This window comes from Pleurodeles waltl, chromosome 7 (genome assembly GCF_031143425.1).
Source record: "Pleurodeles waltl isolate 20211129_DDA chromosome 7, aPleWal1.hap1.20221129, whole genome shotgun sequence".
Taxonomy (NCBI): domain Eukaryota; kingdom Metazoa; phylum Chordata; class Amphibia; order Caudata; family Salamandridae; genus Pleurodeles; species Pleurodeles waltl.
Window position 1 is genome coordinate 253196563 of NC_090446.1, and position 25429 is coordinate 253221991.

The 25429-nt window shown below is 42.7% G+C and overlaps 1 protein-coding gene across 6 annotated transcripts in view; it reads left to right on the forward strand.

The window, feature by feature from the left end:
• The window catches only part of BCAS1 (brain enriched myelin associated protein 1), a 364378-nt gene that overhangs the window by 58962 nt on the left and 279987 nt on the right, over nt 1–25429 (forward strand). For all 6 annotated transcript variants that reach the window (XM_069243624.1, XM_069243621.1, XM_069243622.1 and 3 more), the window contains exon 2: nt 16446–16527. In XM_069243624.1, the coding sequence (XP_069099725.1) occupies nt 16456–16527 (72 nt within the window). In that variant the 5' untranslated portion in view covers nt 16446–16455. The remainder of the gene's footprint in view (nt 1–16445; nt 16528–25429) is intronic.

Genomic DNA, 25429 nt, shown 5'->3' on the forward strand with positions numbered 1-25429 from the left:
TCTCAGAACATGTATAGAGGCATGTATATTGGCATCAGAGAGGGCAATGGTGACTATGTTAGCTCCCTTCATATTCAAGAAATTTCCCATTCTGAGGTTTTCATTATGAAGCCAGTGGTTGACTTTCTGCAGGTCGAATATTCATGGAAATCCTTTTGTCTCCAAGACTTGAGTCAAAATGGAACAGGCTCTGGTTCCTAGTTTGTTCATTGGGAGTGGCAGGGGTGTAACTTGGTCAGTGAGATTGAGGGGGGCAGTGAGTTTAAGATTTTCCGACAATCAGTCTTGCATATAATGTTTAAATACATTATATGGCAAGCAGGTGCCTAAGGGGCAGTAAAAAGAAAGAAGAATATGGATTGGTAGGCGTACTAAGTGAGGGAAAATGCAATATTTTGTAAAATTACAAATATTTTTGACAATTTTAAAAACTGAGGAGAGTGTGTGTGTGTATGTGTTTTTGTTTTAATGTATGTAAAAATTCCTGGTGAAATCCGGCAGACATCTCACCATACCCAACTGGAAGCATCTGTACCCAAATATTTATCCGAAAATTCATTTATTTGGGGGGTATAGCACCCCACATCCCTCACCCCCTGAAGCTTCGCCCCCCTGGGGGGTAGTGCCACTGTTTGCTTCAGCAACAAAAATTGGACTACTAGATCTACGGTCAAACTCAATAGGTATCCCCCTTCATCACCTGGAGGACCCAGGTGTCCGAAGTGGATGCCCCTCATGCTCCTTCAAAATCTTTGAATCTGTCCTCCAACCACCCAACTGTGGCCACTGATGTGATATTCTGAACTGCTGGAATTTTCTTTGCAAGTAAGGCTTGTGTTTCTAAATAGAGTATCCTAAAAACGACTCTCTCCCTCTCCCTAGGCAGGCAGTTGGCTAGTCTGTTGTAGATTTTCTGCCAGCTCTGCACTAAACAGCCATAATCTACCTTCAAACCGAGGACAAAGGACAGATGATTCATAGGAAGCATCAGTATGGCAACATATCAAAAGCAAATAATGACAAGCTACAACTGACGCACCCTCAGTTAAAACAGCAGAGTTCATGACTTCAAAAAAATTTCAGAGAGTAACTCAGCCTGATGTCCCAAAGTCCCTAATAGCATAAATCATTCCTGCCTTGAAATCAGACAGGTAGGACTAAACATGGTAAGCACCATAAGTACAAGCTGCAATTTTTTTCAGATTTTTTAAAAACTGAGAAGAGCTCTTTGCTCTTTAATTGATACAGGAGAGAAGCTGAGGAAGCACTAAGCACATCAGGTAAAGAACCTTAAGTTACTGAAGCACTGGAAACACCGAGGGAAGCAACATTTTCTGCCAGCCTCCATTTGATACTTTGAAATATCTACATAGGGCCTTCTATGTGCAGCACTGTCTATGGTGCATGGGTCTTGTTGCCCCCCCTGTATGCCTTCATTGTGGGGTGGTGGAGGGTACCTTCTTTTACTCTTTATGGAGCTGCAAGGCGCTGGACAGGTTTTTGCGGAATGCGGTTCCCTGCCTGGTTGAGGTCCTCTCATTAATTCTTCTTCACAGCACATATGGTATTGGGGTAACAGATACAAATGATCACTTCTATTCTTGGGCCTCACCCTTGCCAAATGTGATATTGCCAGAAAGTGGAAGGCAGAGTGCCCTACTCCATTAGACATGTACAAAAGGGGAATGGATAATGGCTTGGGGCTGGAAGTTGCTGTTTATCAAGTAAGGGGCTGCCCTCAAAAACACTTTAGAATCTGGCAAAGATGAGCAGATTATAGAGGTATTGCACTAGAACCAATTTGCCTTATTAACTCTTGTACAAATGACAACATTTGGGGATATGGCTCTGATGGTTGGGGCAATAGCACGTAAGAAAGAGACTAATGATATTGTGAAAATGATGGCTCGCTGCTGGAGGTTGGGTGAGGATGGGTTGGGCAGCCTGTGCAAGTTGTCTGTTTATGATACTTGGCATGTTGCTTCCATAATCCGATCTCTCACTCTTGGCCAACTACGACATGTGTATTTACGAAAATCAAATAAAATTCGTTGAGAAAAAAAGAAACCCTGTGTTCTTGACAATCCTGGAATATACAGTAAGAAGTGGGTCTTTAAAAAATATATTTACAGATCCGTGACCATGGGTAATGTCTCCTCTCCCTGACTTTAAGGTAGAGGAAACATTCAAAGAGCCCATCGTAGAGTAGACAGTCATATAATGAGAAAAGGACACTCAAGGGATCTGGTATGCTGCTGTTTCGTTCACAAAATGATGAATACAATACCTCCAGTTTATGGTCTTCTCATCCCCAAAATCTTCTCCTCAAATTTTGAGGACAAGGAAACCATGACCTATAAGAGAACTTCTTGACACGCTACCTGCTATGTGAACACTTCTCCACCACTAACACATCTGTCATCCATCTGCTTCCTTATATATGTTTCCTCAAACACAAGTAGCTGGAGAAGAACCAAATAAAGCCTGACATATGCAAAATGTCACAAGTGTAAGACATTCTCCCTAGGCACAAGGAGGAAAAGGAGAACCTAATGAAGCAGAGATGTCATTAGAGGAAATGTAGTAATGTCCAGCGGGGACCTCCCAACACCAGCACCAGCATCCACAACAAGAGTATTCATCACAGAATTCAATTCTTTACCATGAACATAAAGAAGGAAAGAGATTGTCCAGGAACCTCCGGAAAGAAAAATGCTTTGGCGCACTGTAAGTTCAGAGTTTATGCCCAAAAGCGTCCTGTCAACATCTATGGTGACCTCTTGGGCCTCACATTTGAGTTCTAGAGGGGTACGAACCAATTAAGGTCCAAGTTTAGCAGGGAGATTAAACACCTCTGATCTTAAGTCTCAGTCTTGAGACAGGAATACACAATGAGGTATATTGGGAATTCTAGCCTTCTAGCTTCTAGCAGGGCGAACGTGGCTTGGATACACGACATGCTACTAAAGTTTCTCCTGTCCTGAGGTGGCACCACCACTACATGAGTGATAACTGGCTGAGAACGAAGAAGTGAAGGTAATACATTTTCACAACTACTTTTAGCTCCTACCGCATCAGTGAAGAATTATTTTTGAATTTAGTAACATTATATCCGAATCATTTGAATATGTCCACCTTGCTTATTATTACGTTGAAATGGTTCAATTTAACAGTGATTAAAATATTGTAAACAGCAATATACTTTTGGCCAGAGCTTAAATGTATCAATCTGCAGCACCCTTGAAAGACAGCACGTTCTCAAAGTTGACAATGAAAATGAAAATTATTGAATTCTTTTCATGGTTAGAAAGCGCATAGCATACAATGAAGGAACACGATGTTCCCCAGCAGTTGCCAAAAATATCATAAACATGAATGGGTGCTACAAATGTATTCTTTGCTGCTGATTTTTGCCAAAGCAGAAAGTATAAGCAAAATGAGGAAAACGTGCCTTCAGTTAACTCGCTGTAAAAGTAAGTCACGTACATCTATCTTCCTGAAAGCTTAAATATATGACTTGTAGAATCCGATCACAGTGTCTTTCATATACACCAGGGCCTACAAAACGTTGTGACTTTTGGTTACACTAACAGCAAAGTGAATGTTTCTGCAACTATTACTTTTTATAATTTAAACATTCAGGTATAATTCCTTTTATGGGAAACCTGGATATTGACATTCATTAAAGCATTTATATTATCTTGCTTTTTTTCATTTTGGCTGCCTCAAGTTATTGAATTGTATTGTGGATGCCTCTAGTACCATCAAGACATTTGCAGAGGATAAAAAATGAACCTTATGTTATGGAAAAAATACAACTTTTAGCTAAAATTAAGAGCTGTGTTAAAAACTAAAATTGTAACTCCAATTGAAAAATAACCCGTAAAATACACTGATCAGATCTGTATGTTGGGGGAACGATGAGGAATCACTATCTAACCTAGGTATGTTTTAATGCCTTATTTTGGAGTTTGTTTTATATATAAATTAGCAGGGCGTAATATGCTATTTATTACCATTGTTGAGTCTGCAAAGGGGTCATGACTCATGAAAAGCCTAAAATGTTTCATGATGTCCCTCCTCTTTCTCAGCAATGGTAATGAATGATATATTGCACTCTGTGCCTCTGCCTATTTGATTTATTGCATGGCAATTTTCCTGGTATTTTTATTTTATACCATGTAATTTAACCAAATAAAGAATCCAAGGGGTTAACTTTGCGCATTAAGGTAAAATCAAATTGATGTGAGCACAGCATACTTATGGTTAGGTCAGCATTTCCATGAGAAAGGTATTTTTTGTTTTGAGGATTTTAAAATGTCCTTGGGTTGTTCACAAAAGGTTAAAATGTAGTGATTTTTGGGCTGTTAATTCACGGATCATCTCCCAATTTGCGATTCAATGGCAGCTTCAGATCTGTGGCTCAGTGGAGGCAACTTAGAAAAGAAAGTTTTTTTTTCCCCTTTATGCATTGCAATTTTGCTGAATGCCTTAGATACAATTCTTTTGCAGCTGCTGTTACCCAAATTGGTGCACTGAGCACTGTGTTGGATAAAATAAAAGGAAAAGGCCATAAGGGCACTGGGAGACCCTGCCATGTGGGAAAGGGTGTGTGTGTGTGGGGGGGGGGGGGGGAGGGGGCATTGGGACCTTCCTGGGATTCAATAAAAAATCGAAACATATTTTTGCTGGAAAATTGAACAGGTCTACACCCAAAACGGCTGACCTGAACTACACCAACTCTGGGAAAAGCTAGATCTTTAGCTAGCCCTATAAACATCTGTGTCAATACAGGAGATCAAAATATAAAAACTGATTGGCTGCCTCACATCAACAAAGATGTTTGGTAGCCATTACAGGACTCATGGATCCAGCCCCTGCATCCTAAAAGAAATCCATATAGGAGAGGACAAGTTTGGGATACCTTGATCCCGTAGGCCTAGAAGGGGCCCATCCCTTCGGCCAAAAACTACTTTTTTCTAGCAGTGCCAAATTAGTACTGCATTAGTACTGCTGTAAATTTTTAAAAAAGGGTGGCCCACCATCCTTTTCTATTTGAATAGCCTCGGGGTAGGCCAGAACTTCTGGGGTCACTGATTTATTTTTATTAGGGGAAGAGGGCATATGCCTCGACGCCAAGGCATTTGTTGGCCTCAGTGACCTCATCCCTCAGGACCTGCCACTGTATTTTATTTTAGAGAGGGGTTGTGTGGCACCCTTACCCAAGCCAAATAATGGTCCCAGGGACACCATCTCCCGGAGCCTGCCTACATATTTTTTTAATTTTGGGGAGAGGGCATTTTCACACCTCCCTATATCATTCACTGGCCATGGAGACATCATCCCCCGGAGCCCAATGGCATGCAGTGTCCTAGGGACCCCATTCCCTGAGACACTGTGTTTCTCCTGGCCTGAGAAGGTGCAGACAGGGAACCGAAAGGTAAGTCCCTGCCTGTGCCCTCTCAGTCAGGGAACATAGGTTTAATCCTCCTGGCAGAAGCAAAACCTGCTTCCGCAAGTGGGAGCAAACCAATGCAGCTGAGTCTCATCAGCATTCAAAATGGGAGATGGCAGGGGAGTTAGAGATCTTCAGCCACCCTAGCCCTCATTATGAGGAGCTGTGCGTACCCTACGTGAAACCTGAGCACTCACCAAGAAACAAAATGTAAAATGTGCTGTGGACAGCACAAGAGTTGGCTGCCAGCACAGCCATTGTTAATTAAAATAGGTTGTGGGTACCATGGCTGGAAAAAGGCACCCAAGTTTAATTTGTTTTTTTTAAAAGTGACCTTACAGTTTCACTATTGAAGCAGCAAGGCTGTACGTAGAGTATTCACTGCTTCCTCCAGAGAGCACCCCATGCAACCCTGCAAGGGCTTTCTTGTTAAAAGTATAGTTGTCATGGTGCCCCAACGATGGGCAGGGACACCACCAAACATTTACAAAAGTGTAGTGGAAGGCTGCAAGAAGCATGGCAATCCCCCAGGAATACCTTAAAATGTTAACTTCCCTGGGTCATTGAATGTGTGACCCCAGGAGTGCTTACCATTATATTTAACTTCAAGCTGGATCAGTAGGCTCTTCAGCTGGATTACAGGGACCCCTGCTTTCTTGAGTTCTCTGGCTGCATATTGTGGCTGAGCGTGCTAACGAAAGACTCAAAAACTTGTTTATGGTTTAGATAATTATTATTAAGTAGTGTCTTGGGTGTACATGGTAATTGCAAGTAAGCAGACTATTAGCTGCATGGCCTGCATCAGTAATGCGTCCACATTTGCCCTCCACTGGAAACCAAACAGCCTACTGTAGCGTTTGACTCTCTCAGGGTAGCAGAGCAGTGTGTTCTAGTAATCACTATTCACTAGTACACAATAATAACACTCAATTAGTGATTGTCCAGTCTGTGCTTTTTCTTTTGAAAAAGGAAATATGCATTTATTACACACTCAGTATTATGCAGTAATTTACTAATATAGATAAGGCTGATGAAAATTCCTTGTTTGTGACAACACTGAGTAATCACCTCTGACCACTTAACAGGGTCCAGACTAACACATCATATGTCAAAATATCATCATTTTAGAAGAAAGATGTAATAATAATCAAACATAATTATGTGCTAATGCACTTATTAATGTCAATAAAGCATATACCTTTTGATATATAACCACTGTCAATATTATTCTTTCAATAAATCAGTTAAAAATGATGATAACGTGACTGTGTGTGTGTTTCAGCATCAAAAACGTAATTGTAAAAATAACACCTAGAGGGCATCACATTTCAACCACAACACATGTAACTGTTGACTTTGCCCCAGAGAGCACCATACAACATGTTCTCTTTTTGGACACCTTTAGACCACAATAATTGCATCCATGCATTTTGCATGGGGAGTGCTTAGCTCTTGAAAGATATCCAAGGGTAGTCATCTTTTCTGTGATCCTTCCAACCTAGGGTCAGAATTGCTGAGATACATTGGGGTAGCTTGTACCACTCCTGCAGCTCCCCTTCACTCTGTTCGGGCATGTTGGTGATGGCTTAGGGGTCTTGAGTCCACCACAGTGGATCAAACAGTCCCAAGTGGACAAGCCCAGCAGGGCATTATGGGGTGCTCCTCACAAGCGAGTGAATAACTGATGAGCGGCTCTCCCAGTGCTTCGGTGAGAGCTGCTGCCTTGTCTCTATTGTTTTCTTCTGCTACATGGCCGCACACCACGTGACCTTTTGTTTTCCTTGGGGTGCCTGGTCAAACCCAGGAACACCACATACTACTTATGATTAGGAGCAGCCCAGGGAGCGCACTCCTGGCTGCCCCCCAGTTCCTTGCCCGCACAGCTTGTGGCAACCTCCTGTTCCTTCCAGACACGGAGAGCAGGGCAGGCCAACCACATCTCGGTGGACCGCAGTAGCACTCCCCTAACCTCTGCTTTGTCACAGACACAGGGATGGGATACTGGGCCACTTTTCCTCCTTCCCTCATGCAGGGGAAGTGCCACAGTGCCTTCCTGCCTTTGCCACGATAGGGGACCCAGAGTTGGTGTCCCGGGACCCAATACATAAAGTGGAATAGGAGATAGAGTCCCCAGGCCCACTGAACATTGTGGAGGAATCCCATGCACAGCCCCTTCAGGCACAAAAACACCAATTCTCGCAGGGACCCCCAGATCCTAGCCTTCCCAAGGGGTGGGGGGGGGGGTTTAAATCAGCTGAGCAGCAGAGCTCCCTGGGCACCGGCATCACATTGAGGTCAAAGATCAAAATCCTTCTGCTGATATCTCTGGACGTGTTGGGCTGTTTTGAGTGATCTTGGCCTTGTTTTGCTCTCGGTGGTAAGCCCTAGCAACCTGGAGCACTTTCGTTAGGCCTCCTTGCCTCAAAGGAGAAAAACCTTGCAGGGAGCTGGTTTCACTGGCTTTCTATGCCACCTTTTTTCCTTGGTTTCCTCTGGGCCTCTCTCCTCCTTGAACAGAAGCCATTCCTTATGCCATTTACTCTTTAGGGGGTTAAGTGAACCAGCTTCCCTGGTCCTGTGGAGAACCCCACTGGTCCTGTGGTCAACTAAAGTCAGGGTCTTCAATCCTTCCTTCCAATTGGCCAAGGCTGCTGCCTCCAGTCCCAGTGTTCCACAGAAAGTCCAATCAAGAGAGAATTCTACCCCTTGTGCAATACCTTTTAGTTGGGGTAGGAGGTCCCAACAGAGAGGCAACTCTGGCATATCCTGGGGTGCCACATCATCTCTCTGCTCCTGCCCCAACCTTCCTACACAGCCTATTTGGACATTTCAAAATGGTGTCACCCAAAAAACTCTTGCCTCATCTGCTCTGCAGGCCTCAGCTCCACCCCTTGCTGACATCAGGGCCTTTCCCATCAAGTCTCCAAATGGCGCCCCCTCCTGTAATGACTCCAGAGGTCTGGTCTCCCTCCAAAGTTCTCTGTTTAGTAGGCTTGGGCAGGCCCATTCCTTTATTTTGTCCGCATTCACCACAGACTCCAAGCCATCTCCGTGCCTTAACCTTTTGCACCCTCTCTTGTACGGAGGTGACCGATGCAAGGGAGGCAGAGTCTCTCTCACTTAGCCCTCTTAGGGAGGGATAGTAGCCGCCATGGATGGAGTAGAATGGTGTGTAATTATTGGACTGCATATAACACCCAAACCTAGTTAATACCGGTACCCATGGTATCCCCTCCACTCCACCAGTGGTTACCACAATCTTTTGTTTTTCTTTTTGGAAACTCCCACAGCCATATCCATTTTTAAATTATTGAAAAGAGAACTGAGCCAATCGTTTTGCATGGGGGCATCTCTGCCACCCATTTCCAGCAAATTTCCCTTCTGGCCAGCAGTTTAGAGAAGAAGAGCAAGTTCTTCACATCTCTACTCCTCTCTCCGGATTCCTCAAATTGCCCAAAAGTAATCAGAAGAAGGCTTCCCATAACGTCTTGTCTCAAGATACTTGAAACTGTTTTACACACTTGTTCCCAGAACGGATAAACTGTTGGACACTCCATGAACATATGAATGTCTGTTGCACCCTGAATCCCACATTTAACACAATTAACCACTCCCCTTTTCATCATTTGCAAAAGCTTGTATGGGGACAGATAGGCTCTATGTTTGCAAAAGAGATGATTTTTCCTTAATGAGGCCGGTTTCACTACATCAAACAAAGTACCCTTTGATACTGTCCACCACTCTTGTAACTGCCCTTGAGGCATGCTATCTCCCCAAAGAACTTCTCCCAACTTAAAGTCACCATCCAATACGTCTAAGATTTCCCAGTACCAGACTGATACCTTCTTAGAGCTAGAGGATTTTCTAAGTAATATATCTTCCAGGTGATTGATTGATACCAGATTCACACAAATAACCTGTGACCAACCTTTCAGCTGGTTGTAATTCAACCTGGATAAATTCCCCCTGTTACTTCCATTAGCTTTTCCCAAGAAAGTAGGGATCCATCCCTAAAGAGATCCACCAATATTCTATACCTGCCTTCCTAATTGGCAGAGCTAATACATCATCAAAACAATGGGGGGGTGCCTGGGGAATTCCCAAATGCGGGCGCAGTGACTGTAAAAATCACCCTTCATTTCCTGTCTTAATTTATACCAAACCCTTGACACATCTTGTAGTACTTTCAATGTTACCTTTTTTTTTTTAATTGGGTCTCCAAATTTGTATAAGAAATGCTTGCCTGACCCTTTTACAGTGCCTATCATAGCCTTAAATATGATCGCTGAGGAATCTGGGGAGGTGAAGAGCTTCCTAGAATTTTTAAGTTAGATTGCCCATGCATAATATTGTAGATCTGGGAGGGCCAGGCACCCCCTTTTCTCTCCTTCTGCACAGCTTTTTCCATGAAATCCTAGGACATTTATAAGTCCATACAAATTAATTTATAGCTTCTTGAAATTTATCTATATACACTTAGGGGCATATTTATACTCTGTTTGCGCCGGAATTGCGTCGTTTTTTTTTACGCAATTCCGACGCAAAACTAACTCCATATTTATACTTTGGCGTTAGACGCGTCTAGCGCCAAAGTCCATGGAGTTTGCGTCATTTTTTAGCGTGGACACCTATTTTGCATTAATGATATGCAAGGTAGGCGTTCCCGTCTAAAAAATTGACTCCGAGGCATGTGCGCCGTATTTACACTACCGGGCAAAATTCACGCCCAGGAGTGGGCGGGTCAAAAAAAATTACGTACGCCCGCTTTTGCGACGTTTTTTAGCGCCTGGTCAGGGCAGGCGTTAAGGGACCTGTGGGCTCGGAAGGAGCCCAGAGGTGCCCTCCCATGCCCCCAGGGACCCCCCCTGTCACCCTTGCCCACCCCAGGAGGACGCCTAAGGATGGAGGGACCCATCCCAGGGACATTAAGGTAAGTTCAGGTAAGTGATTTAAAAAAAAAAAATTGTGGCATAGGGGGGCCTGATTTGTGCCCCCCTACATGCCACTATGCCCAATGACCATGCCCAGGGGACAAAAGTCCCCTGGGCATGGCCATTGGGCAAGGGGGCATGACTCCTGTCTTTGCTAAGACAGGAGTCATTTCTATGGGGGTTGGGAGTAGAAAAAAATGGCGCAAATCGGGTTGAGGCGAAAAATTTGCCTCAGCCTGACTTGCCCCATTTTTTGGCGCCCAAGCTCCATATCCCCCTACGCCGGCGCTGCCTGGTGTATGTCGTTTTTTTTCACGCACACCAGGCAGCGCCGGCGGCTAACGTCATTGAATAAATACGGCACCCGCATGGCGCTTCAGAATGGCGTTAGCCGGCGCTAATTTTTTTGACGCAAAACTGCGTTAGCGCAGTTTTGCTTCAAAAAGTATAAATATGGCCCTAAATTCATTTGTAGTGGAATAGAGTTATATATAAAGTTCAGTTTAGGCAGGATTACCATTTTTACCAGACTGACTCTTCCTAATATTGTCAGGGGAAGATGAACTCACCCTTGCCTTTACTTGCTGCATTCTCCCAGTAGTTTCCTTTAATTCACCACTGAGATCTGTTCAATGTCCTGCACAATCATTCTACTATATCTCATTTCAATTTTTTTCTGCTAGTGGTCCCTCTTCTGATTACAAGCCATTACCTCTGTTTTCCCAACATTAACATAATATCCAGAAATGTTGCCAAAATTCTTCAATGTCCAGTACTGTAGGGAGAGCTGTGGATAGGTCAGAGGTGTACACCAAAAGATTGGGCGACCTTTCTCTCCCATCCCTTGCGGCAAAAAGGAGATATTACAGAATTCTGCCTAATCTTTCTGGCAAAGGGTTCAATATACAGACTGAACAGTAAAGGAGATAGGGGACAGCACTGCCTAGTACCTCTGGTTGTCCTAAAGGGCATAGTAAGATTGCCATTCACCAATACTCTAGCAGAGGGGACATGATAAATAAGACCAATAGCCCTGCAGAATTTCTCACTTAAGTTATTCAACTTAAGGATCATGTTTAAATATTCCCAATTGACTCTGTCAAATGCCTTCATTGCATCCAAAGTTATAACAACTAAAGGGCACCATAAGTTGTGGCCAAATATATCACCCTCAATCAAGTTGAAAGTTAATTAATGTAAGAATCTGCCTCTAATAAGCCCTTTCTGGTCTGGATGTATCAAACCATTCACCCCTACACATAACCTGTCTTCCAGTATTTTGGCAAATAGTTTATAGTCACTTTTTAGCAAAGACAGTGGCCTATGCGATTCACACAGAGTCAGTCTCTTTTCTGGCTTCAAAATCAGTGAGATAATTGCCTCATTCTAGGAAGTTGTTAACAGCACTCCTTCCTCAAAGATTTCTGAAAACAATTATGAAATGACAGGTACTATAGACTCCCTAGAGCTTTATAAAGTTCCACCGGGATACAGTTCAATCCGTCTTTCCCTCCCCTACTTTCTTTCAGAGCTACTCTTATCTCACCCTGAGTAATGGGTTTATTCAAAGGGATCTGCTCCTCCTGTGTAAGATTAGGCGGGGTGTCCATCCCAAGACAGGCTCCTCCTCTTCCTCCCCCATCTTCAACTCCTCTGTGTAAAGTTGAGTAAAGAACCTCTGAAAAGCTTTCTCTATACCCGCACAACTAGTAACCCTTTCTCCTAACTGATGAGACACATTTTCTTTAATGTAATTCTGCTCTTGGTCCCTCTTGTTCTTCCAGGCTAACAATGTTCCTGCACTTTCCCTGTACTCAAAATGAGCTAGATCTGCTTGATTCCCATCTCTTTGCAACTCATTTGTAATACTTCCTCAAGCTCCTGCTTCACCTGGCTTACCCTATTCCTGTTGAGACAGAGCCACTCACCTGAAAAGCAGGATGTCAGCAGGGGCGATGGTATGCTCCCCGACCTCATGGAACACCTCTCAGCACTTCCTGGTGGACACAGAAACTCCGGCAGGTGTCCCAAAAGGAAAGGGGAAGTGAAAGAGAAAGAGACAAAACACTGCCACGTCTTGCCAGTCCAGCCAGGCTCCCTGCAGCTTCGGGGGGCAGGTCTTTGTTGACAGAGTGATAGTAGAGTTAGTGCTCTCAACGTCCTTGAAACTGAATCTCTCTTTCTGATATGGGCACAGGAGCAGTAGAAGAATACTGGGATGCTCCAGCACTTTTCTTGGCTAATAATAACTGTTGGCAAAATTACTAAAACTGCATTACCAAAAACCCAAACTGAGTACCATAACAATAAGTACTGCAACACTAGGGCTGGCTTCATAGAGATTTACTGTTGCACAGTGCAATTAAAACTGCGGTTGTACTTATCATGCACCAGAAAGGCAAACAAGGGCATTAATTATATCATGTATAACTTTCCTGCATGCATAGGGTTAAACTAAAATGAACAAAAACAATCGAAGAAATACAAATGTCCACTCTGAGTTTAAACAGTTAGGGTGGCACAGTTTGGTTTGGTTTTACTGTGTGTGTGAAAAACCCTTCAAAAGCAAATTCCTCAAATCTGAAACACAGGCTTGAATGACACAACTTAAATCCAAGAGATATGCTATTAGAGAAAGAAAAGTCATGTAAATGCTCTTTTAAAATTGCACTGTCACTTTTTGTAGTACTTGAGCTCAAGCAGATTTCCTGAGGAGGCACATTTAGGCAAGTAACTACAATAATAATGTAGAATGTTCAGAAATGCATTTGTCTCTTCAAGATAAGCAATCTGCCAAAATACAAGGTCTGAAATACACGATCTGTTCTAGGAAAGCGCGGCGCTCAAAGAACAAACTCCGTGGAGAATACTAGTCACTTAGCTGTAGTCTTTTCTGGAGTGTGGAGGAATGCCTGGTGTCAGCGAAGAAAAGAATTGCCTCAGAAGTCCTGAATACGAGGATGACAGCAGGGGCTGGACTGCCAAATCAGATGCTGAGATCAGGAAGCCAAAGCAAAGCCAAGCATGGAGGCATGCTTCACTCTGCTATTTATAGCCAATCAGGAAAGCAGTTGAGTTTCCACATGTGGATGAGTCACCACACCCAATTAGAAGCACATGTGTACACCACACCCAATTAGAAGCACATGTTTATACCTGCTCACATTAGCAAACATGCACTGGTAAAACAAGCATTGATAAAACCAATTGTGTAACACAGCACATTATATTTACTTTGAAACATGAAGGTTTAACCAAGAACAGAGATATGATTTAACCCTAATCCCTGGGGATGCTGACAGATAATGCAGGAGGCACCTTGGGGATTCCTGACAATACCCCAAACCATACTTATCCTCCCCCTCTGTATTCATCGGTAATTGTCCCTCACATTTTAGAAGTTCTTGTTCTAAAAGCTTATTTAATTCCTATACTGTTTGTTCCTATGGCTTGTGAGACTCATAATCTTCCCCCTGATAACAGCCTTCAAAGTGTCCCACACCACGGTCATACGGGCAGACCCCAGGTTAACCTTAAAAAACTCCTCTGTCTTTATGCGCAGTTGAGAGATAACATCGCTATCCAACAATAACATGTTATCTAAAGTCCATCTCCTGACTCCTCCTTCCTGAAAAATAGCAATTCTTATTACTACTGCCACATGGTTCGATAGGTGAGCTACTGAATAAGCTATGTCTTCAACTAAATCACACAACACCCGATGGACTGAAAAATAGTAAATCCGGGAGGCACAGCCATATTTTCTATTCCTGCAAAGAACCCCTGTTTCACACTGGCTCTCTGCCTCCACAGATCACACAGCCTGAGTTCCCTTATCATCCCCTTCAGATAATGCTGTGATTTTGGCGTGCCTATTGATCTGCATTTTGTTGCTCATCTAATTTGTTGTCCAAAACCACATTAAAGTCACCAGCCATAAGGACTGGATCAAGAAAATCCAATAGATGAGAAAAAACTATTCTAAGTGGCTCTGTGTCGTCACGGTTTGGACCATAAAATCCTACCAACAAAAGTCTCCTACCACATACCTATAGTTTAGCTATAATAGTCCTTCCCAATTTATCCGACACCACCTCCAAAACCACAGCATTGACCTGTTGTTTGATCAGAATTGCAACCCCTTAGTATTAAAGTTATGCTCCATACAGACATAATATTGAACCAATTGTGGGGCCATAAACAATTCTGTACATTCTGCTCTGGTCCAGTGAGTTTACTGCAGGATTAGTATGTGGGCTAGAGAGTCCCTCAAATACGGCAAAATCTTATCACTTCTCCTTTTGGTTCACAGACCAGTAACATTCCAAGACTTAATTTGGATTACTCTATTCCTGTCTCCCTGGCGTCCACCGATATAATCCATCTATTACATTTAGCAAAGGACTGACTGAGGTGTATGAGGTTTTTTCTTAATTTTCCCACATGCTCCCCACCCTTTCCCCCCCAACTTCCCTCTTTGTGCCCCCACCCCCAAGCCTTGGAGAACCCCCTTGCCGTTGTGGACTGATGTTAGTCCGATTTTAGAGTGTCTATGGGTTTCTCGGCCATATCCATCCTTACACAAGCCAGCCCTTCATTTATCGACACATGTGCTCTTAATAACCTTGAGCAACTCATCCGCTGCTTTCTGATCTCTAATATTGTACATCTTGTTGTTATGCATTACTCAAAGGGAGGCCGGAAATTTAAGTTCGGCCGATGCACCTAGTTTTTTTTATTCTTCCAGACGTCTCCCCAACTCCCACTGTTTATTTATGATTACCCTTGATAGATCCGGCCTAATCTCGAAAGAGAAGTCCTCTCTTCTAAGTTTTTTCATTTTTAACGCCTTTGTCAGTATCTTCTCTTTTAAGACATAAGTTTGGAAATTTAGCAAGAGTTTACAGGGCTTTTTACTGTTGGGGTTTCTCCTAAACGGGTCTCTATAAATCCTCTGGATATCCTTTGCAATCTCTTACTTACTCTCTTCCAACGAGACTGCTGTCCTGATGAGAGAAACACTACATGTGTTTTAAGATCTTCCCCCTCCACTCCCTCAGGTACATTTAAAACTCTCAAACTATTCCTTTTGGAGATATTGTCAAATTGTTCCATTTTATTTTGCAAATCCTGCTCATTCCCTTTTAGAAATTGAATTTCATCTTTATTCTTCCTCAGTTCCTCCTTCGTAGCACCAACTGACTCTTCAAGAGCCTGAGTTCTAATCGTCAAGAGGTCAAATTTCTTTTCCAAACCTTAACCTTCACAAGCCTCCCTTATCTCCCCTTGGTTCATCTCAGAGACCTCAAATCCACTTTTGATGTCGTCCGAGAGAGATAAGATCATAGGTCCTCATTATGACCCTCGTGGTCCATGGACCAAAAGGGCAGAGGTGGCGGTATCACCACTGCGGGACCGGCGGTGAAGGCCGCCATATTATGGCCGCCGTGGTTTGGCCACTGCCAAACCGCCGCTTCCCCGCCCGTCCCACCGCTTTAATGTGGCCTGCTGGGCTGGAGTTTTCTACATCCAGTCCGGCGGGAGTTGAATAACCAGCCATTTTCCTGGTGGTCTCTGTATCATCAGAGTAAAAATCAGTTGGCATACCAGTCCATACCATAATGCAACATAACTTAGCATAACAAAACTCATAACATAGCAGGACATTACTTGTGTGTACTGATATGCAATAAGATGTCAAAAGTGTTGAGTCTTTTTCAAAAAATTCTCATGAGATGTTCTTGAAAGGTTTTTAATGGTCTGCTCCTTCTGAGGTCACTTACAATGTTTTGTCTTTAACTGTGAGTAGAGATTAGGACCTTGATTTATAAAAAATCACAAAATGCAGCGCAGCAAGTAAAGTTGCTGCTCTGCATTGCGTGAACGGGAGAGAACAGAATAGTACCATATCTACTAAGATGCTGTGCTTTTCTGGTCTCTCTAAATACTTCTCTATGTATCATGTGTGCACCTAGGATGATTCAGACTCTTGTTTGCCTTTATATGACAATATACTTTGCTTCAGATTCACAATAAATGTAATTGTTTTCTCTTCACAGCTAAACGAATATGGGGAATGTGGAAAGTGTTCAAGAAAAAGCAGATGACAAAGATAGCACTGTGAATACAGACAATTATGAGGTATGCCAGCAGTGTCCTTTCTCATTTATTTTCATGATGTTTAACAATGATGCAGACACAAGGGGGTCATTCTGAGTTTGGCAGACGGAAACATCTGTCTGCCAAACTCCTGTCAAGGAGACCGCAGTGGTGCTGGCAGTCTTCCCACACCAGGCCCCATTACAACTATCCCATTGGGCTGACTGGTGGAGTGTACCCGGCTCATAATTGAGCAGGGGCAATGCTGCCGCACGCAGGGTGCACCTACATCCTTGAAATGCGCACTGTCTGTACAGCATTTCAAGGGTGCTGGGCAGGGGGGCCCCTGCACTGCCCATGCCACAGGCATGGGCAGTGCAGGGCTCTCTGTGGCCCCTGCACTTGTTCTCCACCAGCCTTTTCATCATGGTGAAACAGCCATTATAAGGCTGGCAGAGAACAAGGTTGTAATCAGCAAGGTGGTGCTGAGTTCAGCGCCACCCTGGCTGATTACAACCAGGACGGCAGTCAGCTCATCAGGATCTTGGATCCTGGCGGAGACGGTGGTAGGTTGGCAGGTGTGCCCACCAACCTTGTAATGTGGCAGTCAGATCACCACAGCCAGTCTAGCGGTCTTGTGACCACCAGACTCGTAATTAGCCCCAAGGCGATCCTGACACTCGCTCAAGGAAAAGTCACATAGAGCATCAATACATACAACTTACAACATCTGCGATGTAGGCTTTCCCAGGACTTGGAAGTGTGCAGCAATGGTTTTGAGTGAAACGATATTCGATTTTAAATCTATATTGTCCAAATAAATATTTCATGTCTCTCCTTTACTAGTGATGATAATGCTTCCAAAGCCAGAGAAATACTAATTGTATACATTACACCAGACAAGGCACTGAGGCAGATTTCACTATAGTCAAGGTACAATTGGGCAAGGGTATTCATTTTCAGTTTTCATGCAAATACAAATATCTTAGCACCTCTGTGGAGAACATCACACAAATCACACAAAAGAGGGCAAGGACTTGGATATGATGGTTTGAAAGCCAAAAGACTGCAGGCTTTCAGCAAAGTACGTTATTTAAAAGCCATTACTTAAGAAATGAATAACCCTGTATGCAATTGTGTGCTCATTGTGATTATTTGATGGTTATTCTATAAGCCAGGGCTGTAGGTTGCTATCGGTATACCTGGTCGCATGTGGAGAGAGTGTGGGCTCCTGGCTATCTAATCTTAAGCAGGTGATCTGGGTTTGGGTCTTGCTGGGGGAGACACCTAAAAACTATGGAGCTCATTACGACTTTAGCGATCAGAAAACTTTGACTGCCAAAGCTGCAGAGAGGAGGCAGCCGTCTTATATTGGTTGCCTCCCTCCCCCCCAGTCGTGTTACGATGTCCCGTCTGGCTGGCAGAAACAGGTGTCATGATCAGCACGGAGAAGCTGAGTTCAGCACCGCAATGGCTGACCACGAGTCCGCCCACCATCAGCCCATCAGGAACCATCCTCCCGGAAGAGACGGTGGTCCTCTGGCCAGGCTAGTAAGAGACTGCCAGGGTAGTAATGTAGCGGTCGGACCACCTCGAGTGCACCATGAGTTTGGCAGCCCTTGGACCGCCAGACTCATAATTAGGCCCGAAGGGACTGTTGAATTTTTGCTGTGCGTCTTAAGGCATATACAACTTAGTGTATACTCAGTTCCAGCAGATTCTAGTCATGGAAGTTGGAAGCACTCTGTTTGAGAGTTTATGCCAGAAATGTCAGGTGGTCTTGAAGCACTGCTGATCAATTCAGTCTCAAACATATTCTGATGTAGATGACAATGTATCATCTATAGCATCTTGTTGAGAGATTGTCAATGCTTTAGACCTAAACTGTAAGTTTGGAAGAGAGAAATTGAGGTATTGCATGTCAGTACCAGAATACTGTGGGGTTTGTATTTCCAAGTTAATAGATCTATGGCTATTATATAGGTTTATTGTAGGCAACAACAGCCAGCAATCTGATGTTGCCCTCAGCATTGTATATGGCACTATACTGTCTGGTACAATCATGTCCAAAGAGGCTAACAGGTTTCTCCTAGGGTTGCTTAGCTCACCATTCATGTTTAGGCCAAAGTGACAGGGCAACCCTCAGTTAAAATGCACTTAATAAATCTGCTCTTTCTGCCCAGTCAGATAGTTTGCCCTTTTCTAAACTTCCTTTCTGTACACTATTACCCCTGTTTAACAGGAATAAAGTGCCTGTGCTTCCCCTTAAACATGGGTATATTGGTTTATTCCTAAGTGACTTATTAAACATGCCTTTAATTCCCTAGAAAATAGTATAAGAAATGTTCCCACGTCCTCAAAGTTAATGCCAACTATGAATTGCAGCACCTTTTGTGGCATTCACAGAGTGGGCCTGCAAAACATGGTTTCTGGCCCACGATGTGCAGTGTGACAGGAACATTTTTAATACCTCGTGCACAGATGTACTAAAATCAAGCTTTTGGCTGAATGAGAATCATATTTCAAATATTAAAAATGTCACCCCTAACTACACCTGCTGCTCAAAATGTAGGGAGAATAATATTGAAAAGCGGAACATGTGTGGCTGCATAACAAAATATTCTGCACAAAAAATATTGGGGCACAGGACTATTGTGTCTAATAAATCGTTTACCTTAACATATACTTATACTAGGAATCACAAAAATAATGCGTTAAGAATATCGTACAAGGAAATATCCAAAACAAGGTAAAATATTGTTTTTTATACATATGATAATATATGCGATATTGTATTATATAAAATTGTAATATAATGTAAATTGAATAGTTGTAATCAAGTATTTCATTATGCAATATACAAATATAAAAATCAATAATATAACACTTAAAACACGAAAAATTATAGAACCATATATAATGAATATATTATAATGTTATAATAAATAATAATATTATGAACATAAAATAATTTAATTTAAAAAATAAATGAAATTTACCTAAATATAAATACCATAAAGAAAATAATACAAATGATTAGAAAATTAAAAGCATACATTATTAAATACCAATATAAATATAATAACTACACATATTGTTTAACAACCATTACATAAAATATTTATGTGGCAAGGGCTTAATTTACGAATCCCACTCTATCATAATAAAGAAATTAGGGTAAATGTTGGTTGGTAGGATTACATTTTTCGACTCCAGTCTAAGCAAGAGTAGGAAATGTGTTGGACCCCAGATGGTGGGGAAAGAAGGGATGGGATTGGACTTACTATTCCCACTGTAGTCTAAACAACAGTAGAGAAAGTGTTGGAATCTGGAAGGGTTAGATTTACTATTCCAATTTCAGTCTAACCAACACTAAAAATATGTTGAACTCTGGAGGGGTTAGATTTACTATTCCCACTCCAATCTAAGTAACAATAGGGAAACTGTTGGAACCTGGAGGAATTATACGTATTACTCCCAATCCAGTGTAAGTAGCAGTAGAGCAAGTGTTAGAGTATGGACAGTTTAGATGAACTTTATCTATTCCAATCCAAGCAACAGTAGGGTGTTGGACTTTGGAGGGGTTAGATTTACTATTTCCACTAACGTCTGCATAAAGAAGGGAATGTGTTAGACTCTGGAGGGGTTTGATTTACTATCCCTATTTCAGTCTAAGCAACATTAGAGAAAATGTTGGATTTTGGAAGGACTACAAATTGCCTTCCACCTCCTAATTGTTTTGTTAAAAAAACATGTAATTACATAACATAGGAAAAACGCTGACATAATATAAATAAAATGATTTTTTATATAGTAGTATAAAAATAAAAATATATATAATAAAATGGAAAACATAAATTAGTATAAATAATAATTATGTCCCTAGGCACATAAAATGGTAAACACCAAAAAATAATGTAAATGGTATATCGAATAACATTTACTGTAAAAATGTAAATAAATCAAACAAGTAGCTTTAAAATACAATACATTAAAAATATGTTTTAAATTTTTACTAAAAACATAGCAAAAAAGTAATAAATAAATAAAAAGCAGATAATGTACAAAACAGCTACAGAATTAAAAAGTACATAAGTAATTATCATGTCATCAATTAAATAATATTAACTATTACTAAAGAAAATAACCTCAATAACTTCCCATCTTGTTCCTCTACCAACCCAATGACCCACTGGTAATATCCACATAATTAACAAGAAACAGTTAAATACGCACTGAAAAAAACAAATTGAAATTAAATAAATAAAATAACTATGAAAAATAAAACAATTCACAAAATTATTAATTAATTAAATACTTGATTTTCAATATAAAATGAATGAACAATAAAATGTAATCAACTATATTTTAATACAGTTCCCACCCTTTACCCTACATACCCTACAACCTGGTACTACATTGTATATTATAAATTAATTAAAAAACAAGTTAAAATTTTAAATTACAAACTGTAATCGTAATTATTAATAGCAATTATACTAACAAAAGTAACACCTACAATTAATACTTTAACAAATATAGGCCCATATTTATACTTTTTGACGCAAAACTGTGCCAACGCAGTTTTGCGCCAAAAAAATTAGCGCCGGCTAACGTCATTCTGAAGCGCCATGCGGGTGCCGTATTTATTGAATGACGTTAGCCGGCGTTAGCCGCCAGCGCTGTCTGGTGTGCGTTAAAAAAAACGACGTACACCAGGCAGCGCCGGCGTAGGGGGAAAATGGCGTATGGGCGTCCAGAAATGGTGCAAGTCAGGCTGAGGCAAAAAATTCGCCACAACCCGATTTGCGCCATTTTTTTACGACGGCCATCCCCCATAGAAAAGACAGGAGTCATGCCCCCTTGCCCAATGGCCATGCCCAGGGGACCTCTGTCCCCTGGGCATGGTCATTGGGCATAGTGGCATGTAGGGGGGCACAAATCAGGCCCCCCTACGCCACAAAAAAATAAAATAAAAAATACTTACCTGGACTTACCTTAATGTCCCTGGGGTGGGTCCCTCCATCCTTGGGTGTCCTCCTGGGGTGGGCAAGGGTGGCAGGGGGTGTCCCTGGGGGATTGGGAGGGCACCTCTGGGCTCATTCTGAGCCCACAGGTCCCTTAACGCCTGCCCTGACCCAGGCGCTAAAATCTGGCGCAAATGCGGGTTTTTTAGACCCGCCCACTCCCGGGCGTCATTTTTGCCCGGGAGTATAAATACGACGCATATGCATCGCAGTCATTTTTTAAGACGGGAACGCCTACCTTGCATATCATTAACGCAAGGAAGGGGTTCACGCAAAAAAATGACGCTAACTCCATGAACTTTGGCGCTAGACGTGTCTAACGCCAAAGTATAAATATGGAGTTAGTTTTGCATCGAAATTGCGTAAAAAAAAACGACGCAATTTCGGCGCAAACGGAGTATAAATATGCCCCATAGTACATTGGTCAAAATGATATTTCTTACAACTATTTTTAGGCAATCAACATTATCTAAAACAATATGTTTTAAAATGATATAGTTACCAAAAGCTATATCCTGGGCAATGATACTCTGTTAGGACAAGGCGAAAAAAGACAAACAGCAATATTTGCAAAATCATACCCATGTATAGGAATATGGGGAGTTAATCGGATACATTTTAGCTCAGAAGACTAGAGAACGTCAGTCAGGGGCGAGTATTAGGAAAATTAAGAACAACATAGGTAAGGTGGTGGCAGAACAAGATGCAATTTTAGAAATATACTTCTAGAAGAAACGTTACTCAGAAGGTGATAGTAAATATGAGAGTCATAATGTGGAGTACATCGATGGCCATTTCATTAAAGCGAGTGTGGGGGATGAGTCCATGAGGCTAGATGCGCCAATTTCACCAGAAGAAATTAGGGCCCGTGTTTATACTTTGTTAGCGCCGCGTTTGCGGCATTTTTTGACGCAAAAGCGGCGCAAACTTACAAAATATAATGGTATTTTGTAAGTTTGCGCGCTTTTGCGTGAAAAAGCGGCGCCACTGCGGCGTTAAAAAAGTATAAATACAGTGCCTAGGTTTGCTATTCAAACATTGGCCAATGGTAAGGCTGCCAGGTAGGATGCCTATCAGCCCTATTGAGTTCTAGAAAACCTTTAGCAAAATACTTCTAATATTACTTATGGATGTGGTCACGGGCATGCATGAAGAGCATTCAGCTCCTTCATCTTAGGGGCATAATATAATCACAGTTTTTCTAAAGAAGGACCAGCCATCTATGGAAAAGGGATCATACTGGGCCATTTCGTTGATTAATGCTTGTGCAAAGTTATGCTAAGATCTTGTCAAGGACAGTATTTAAAGGACTGGTTTCAGTGGAGCCACATGGTTTTATATCAATACAGCACCTCATATTAATACCTCTATTGTCATGGTTGATGCAGCCAATGGGTTGAGAGAACGGGACAAAATGATCTCTTAGATGCAAAATAAGAATTTGATAGCATCGCCTGGCCATTTCAAGTGCATCAGGCCAAAGGTATATACCAGGTCAAGACTTCTGTAAACATCAATTGCTACTGATTTGAACAATAGCTAATGGAGAAGTAAAGACCTATATGACATATACATGAAGACTGAGATGACGTTATTGGCCCTAACTGCGCCATTGTGCGCTGTATGTTTAATACAGTGCACACATGGTGGTGTTAGGGGGGGCATCAAGGGGTGCAAGAAAAGTGGTACTGATGTGATGCAGTGCCACTTTTCTTAAATTTGGGTCTATGTGCTTTGCAGCCTGTCTCCAATCCACGTCTGGTCTGTGCAGGGTGGCAACTCCCTTTGTGCATTTCATCCAGACAGCCTAAACACAGGACACTCAACTGCATCTGCATTCATCTGCCTACTGATGGGTCTGCTGGGGCAGGAAGGGTAAAGAGGCTCACACTTACACTTCAAAGGATAGTGGTCTGACACCACACAAAGGACTGATAACCGCCCCCCCCCCCACACACACACACACCTCTTCTGGCAGACAGGACTGGGTTGAGAGGGAACTGGTGCAATTCAGAACCACTCTTGGAAATCGCTCCAACTTCAAGGGCACATTTGGGTATAAGTACTGGGTCTCTCACCCTCTCAAATCCGACATTTCTGGAACTACAACTAGACTCGGTCAGAAGGACTGCAGTGCTGCTCAAAGGACTCAACTGGACTGCTTTTGTGGCAGGACTGCTTTTCTGCTTGTTGCCATGCTTGCCTGCTGCTCCCTGGCTGTGCTGAAAGGACTCTGCCTTCTCACCACAGGTGATCGCCAAGCGTTTGTTAGCTTACCTCCTTTTCCCACGTCTCAGGGACATCAAAGAATTGAACCATCTGCAGCTAGACTCGATAGGCTGCGAGTCTGCCCTGCCTTAGAGCCTAAGGTGCTCTTCCTTCTGTGGTATTCATTGAAACTGCAGCAAAGCAATGCCAGCCTCACTAGACTCAACACCGAGGGGCGCAAAGCCGCACAAAGCCTTGCCACGCAACTGCCAACCATCGGAACCGATTTGCAGTGATGCCAAGTCTTGCAAAGACCTTTTACATAGCTCCCCAGAATTGACTCAGTGTCACTAAGCCCCACAAAGCCTCGCCACACAGCTCCTTGGGATCAATGCAAAGTGACGCCAAGCCCCACAAAACCTCCCTGCACAGCTTCTCGGAACTGACAGAGGACAACGTGAAGTCTGGCAAAGCAACACCGCGCAGGCCCCGCACTGGGGTTTAAGGTACTGTGTTCAGCAGGCTCAAGTGAGTCCCTGCAGCCGGCGCAAGTTCCATCGTGGTTGGCCTGCACTTGTGATTTTGTCCCAGCCGAGAATGGCCAGATAACCGCAGTTGGTGCTTTGAACTTCTATGCGCTATTATCACATAAATCTTTAAATCTTTAAAATTGCATATCTATGGATTTTTGTCATTTTGGTCTTTTTTTTAAATGTTATGTTATGTTATGTTATCATTGTTTATATAGCGCCTAACTGCCCAGAGGCCTCGTAGCGCTTATACTGCCATAGCGAAAGTGTACTGTTTATGTTCGTGCAGGAGTTTAAGATTTAAATAACCAAGTCTTCAGATCCTTCCTAAAAGAGGTCTCTTGTGAATTTGATCTAATATTGAGAGGAAGGTTGTTCCAGAGCAAAGCACCTTGATATGCCAATGATCTTCCTCCCCATCTTGCTTTCTTCACCGTTGGCACTATGGCCAGGTTAGCTGAGGAGGATCTGAGTGGCCTGGCTGGAATGTAGACATGTGCCAACGTTTTAAGCGTTTCAGGACCATTATCAAATATGGCTCTATGAATGTGGCATAGAGCCTTGAACTGAATCCTTTTCTCCACAGGGAGCCAATGTAGGGACGCGATTCCTGCCCGTATGGAGTGTTGCTTAGGAGTATTTAAAAGCAGACGTGCAGCTGCGTTTTGTACCCTTTGTAATCTTAGAATCACATATCTTGGTGATCCTACAAACAGGGCATTGCCATAATCAATCCGAGAACCTATCAATGCCTGAGTAACCAGTCTTCTTGCAAGAAACAGTAGTATAGTTAAAACCCTCCTCAAAGTCCTGAGCAGGGCGAATGAGGTTCCTGCTATTCTATTGGCATGTTGGGACATTGAGAGTAGGGGATCCAACCATACACCCAGGCTTTTAATGAGACATTTAGGGGGTGGAAGGGTGGGCACTCTTCTTAATAGGCTAGAATTAACTAAGGGCATTTTTTTTCCAAAGAACATAACCTCAGTTTTATCATCGTTGAGCTTCAGTTTACTTCCCGACATCCACGTAGCAACTGCTTTCAGACAGGGACCTAGGTCCGTACCCATATCTGGGTGAGTATTGGAGAAGGAGACGACCAGTTGCGTATCGTCTGCATAGGACACCAGGTTCAGTCCAAATGGCTCAACGATCTCTGCCAGTGGCCGCATGTAGACG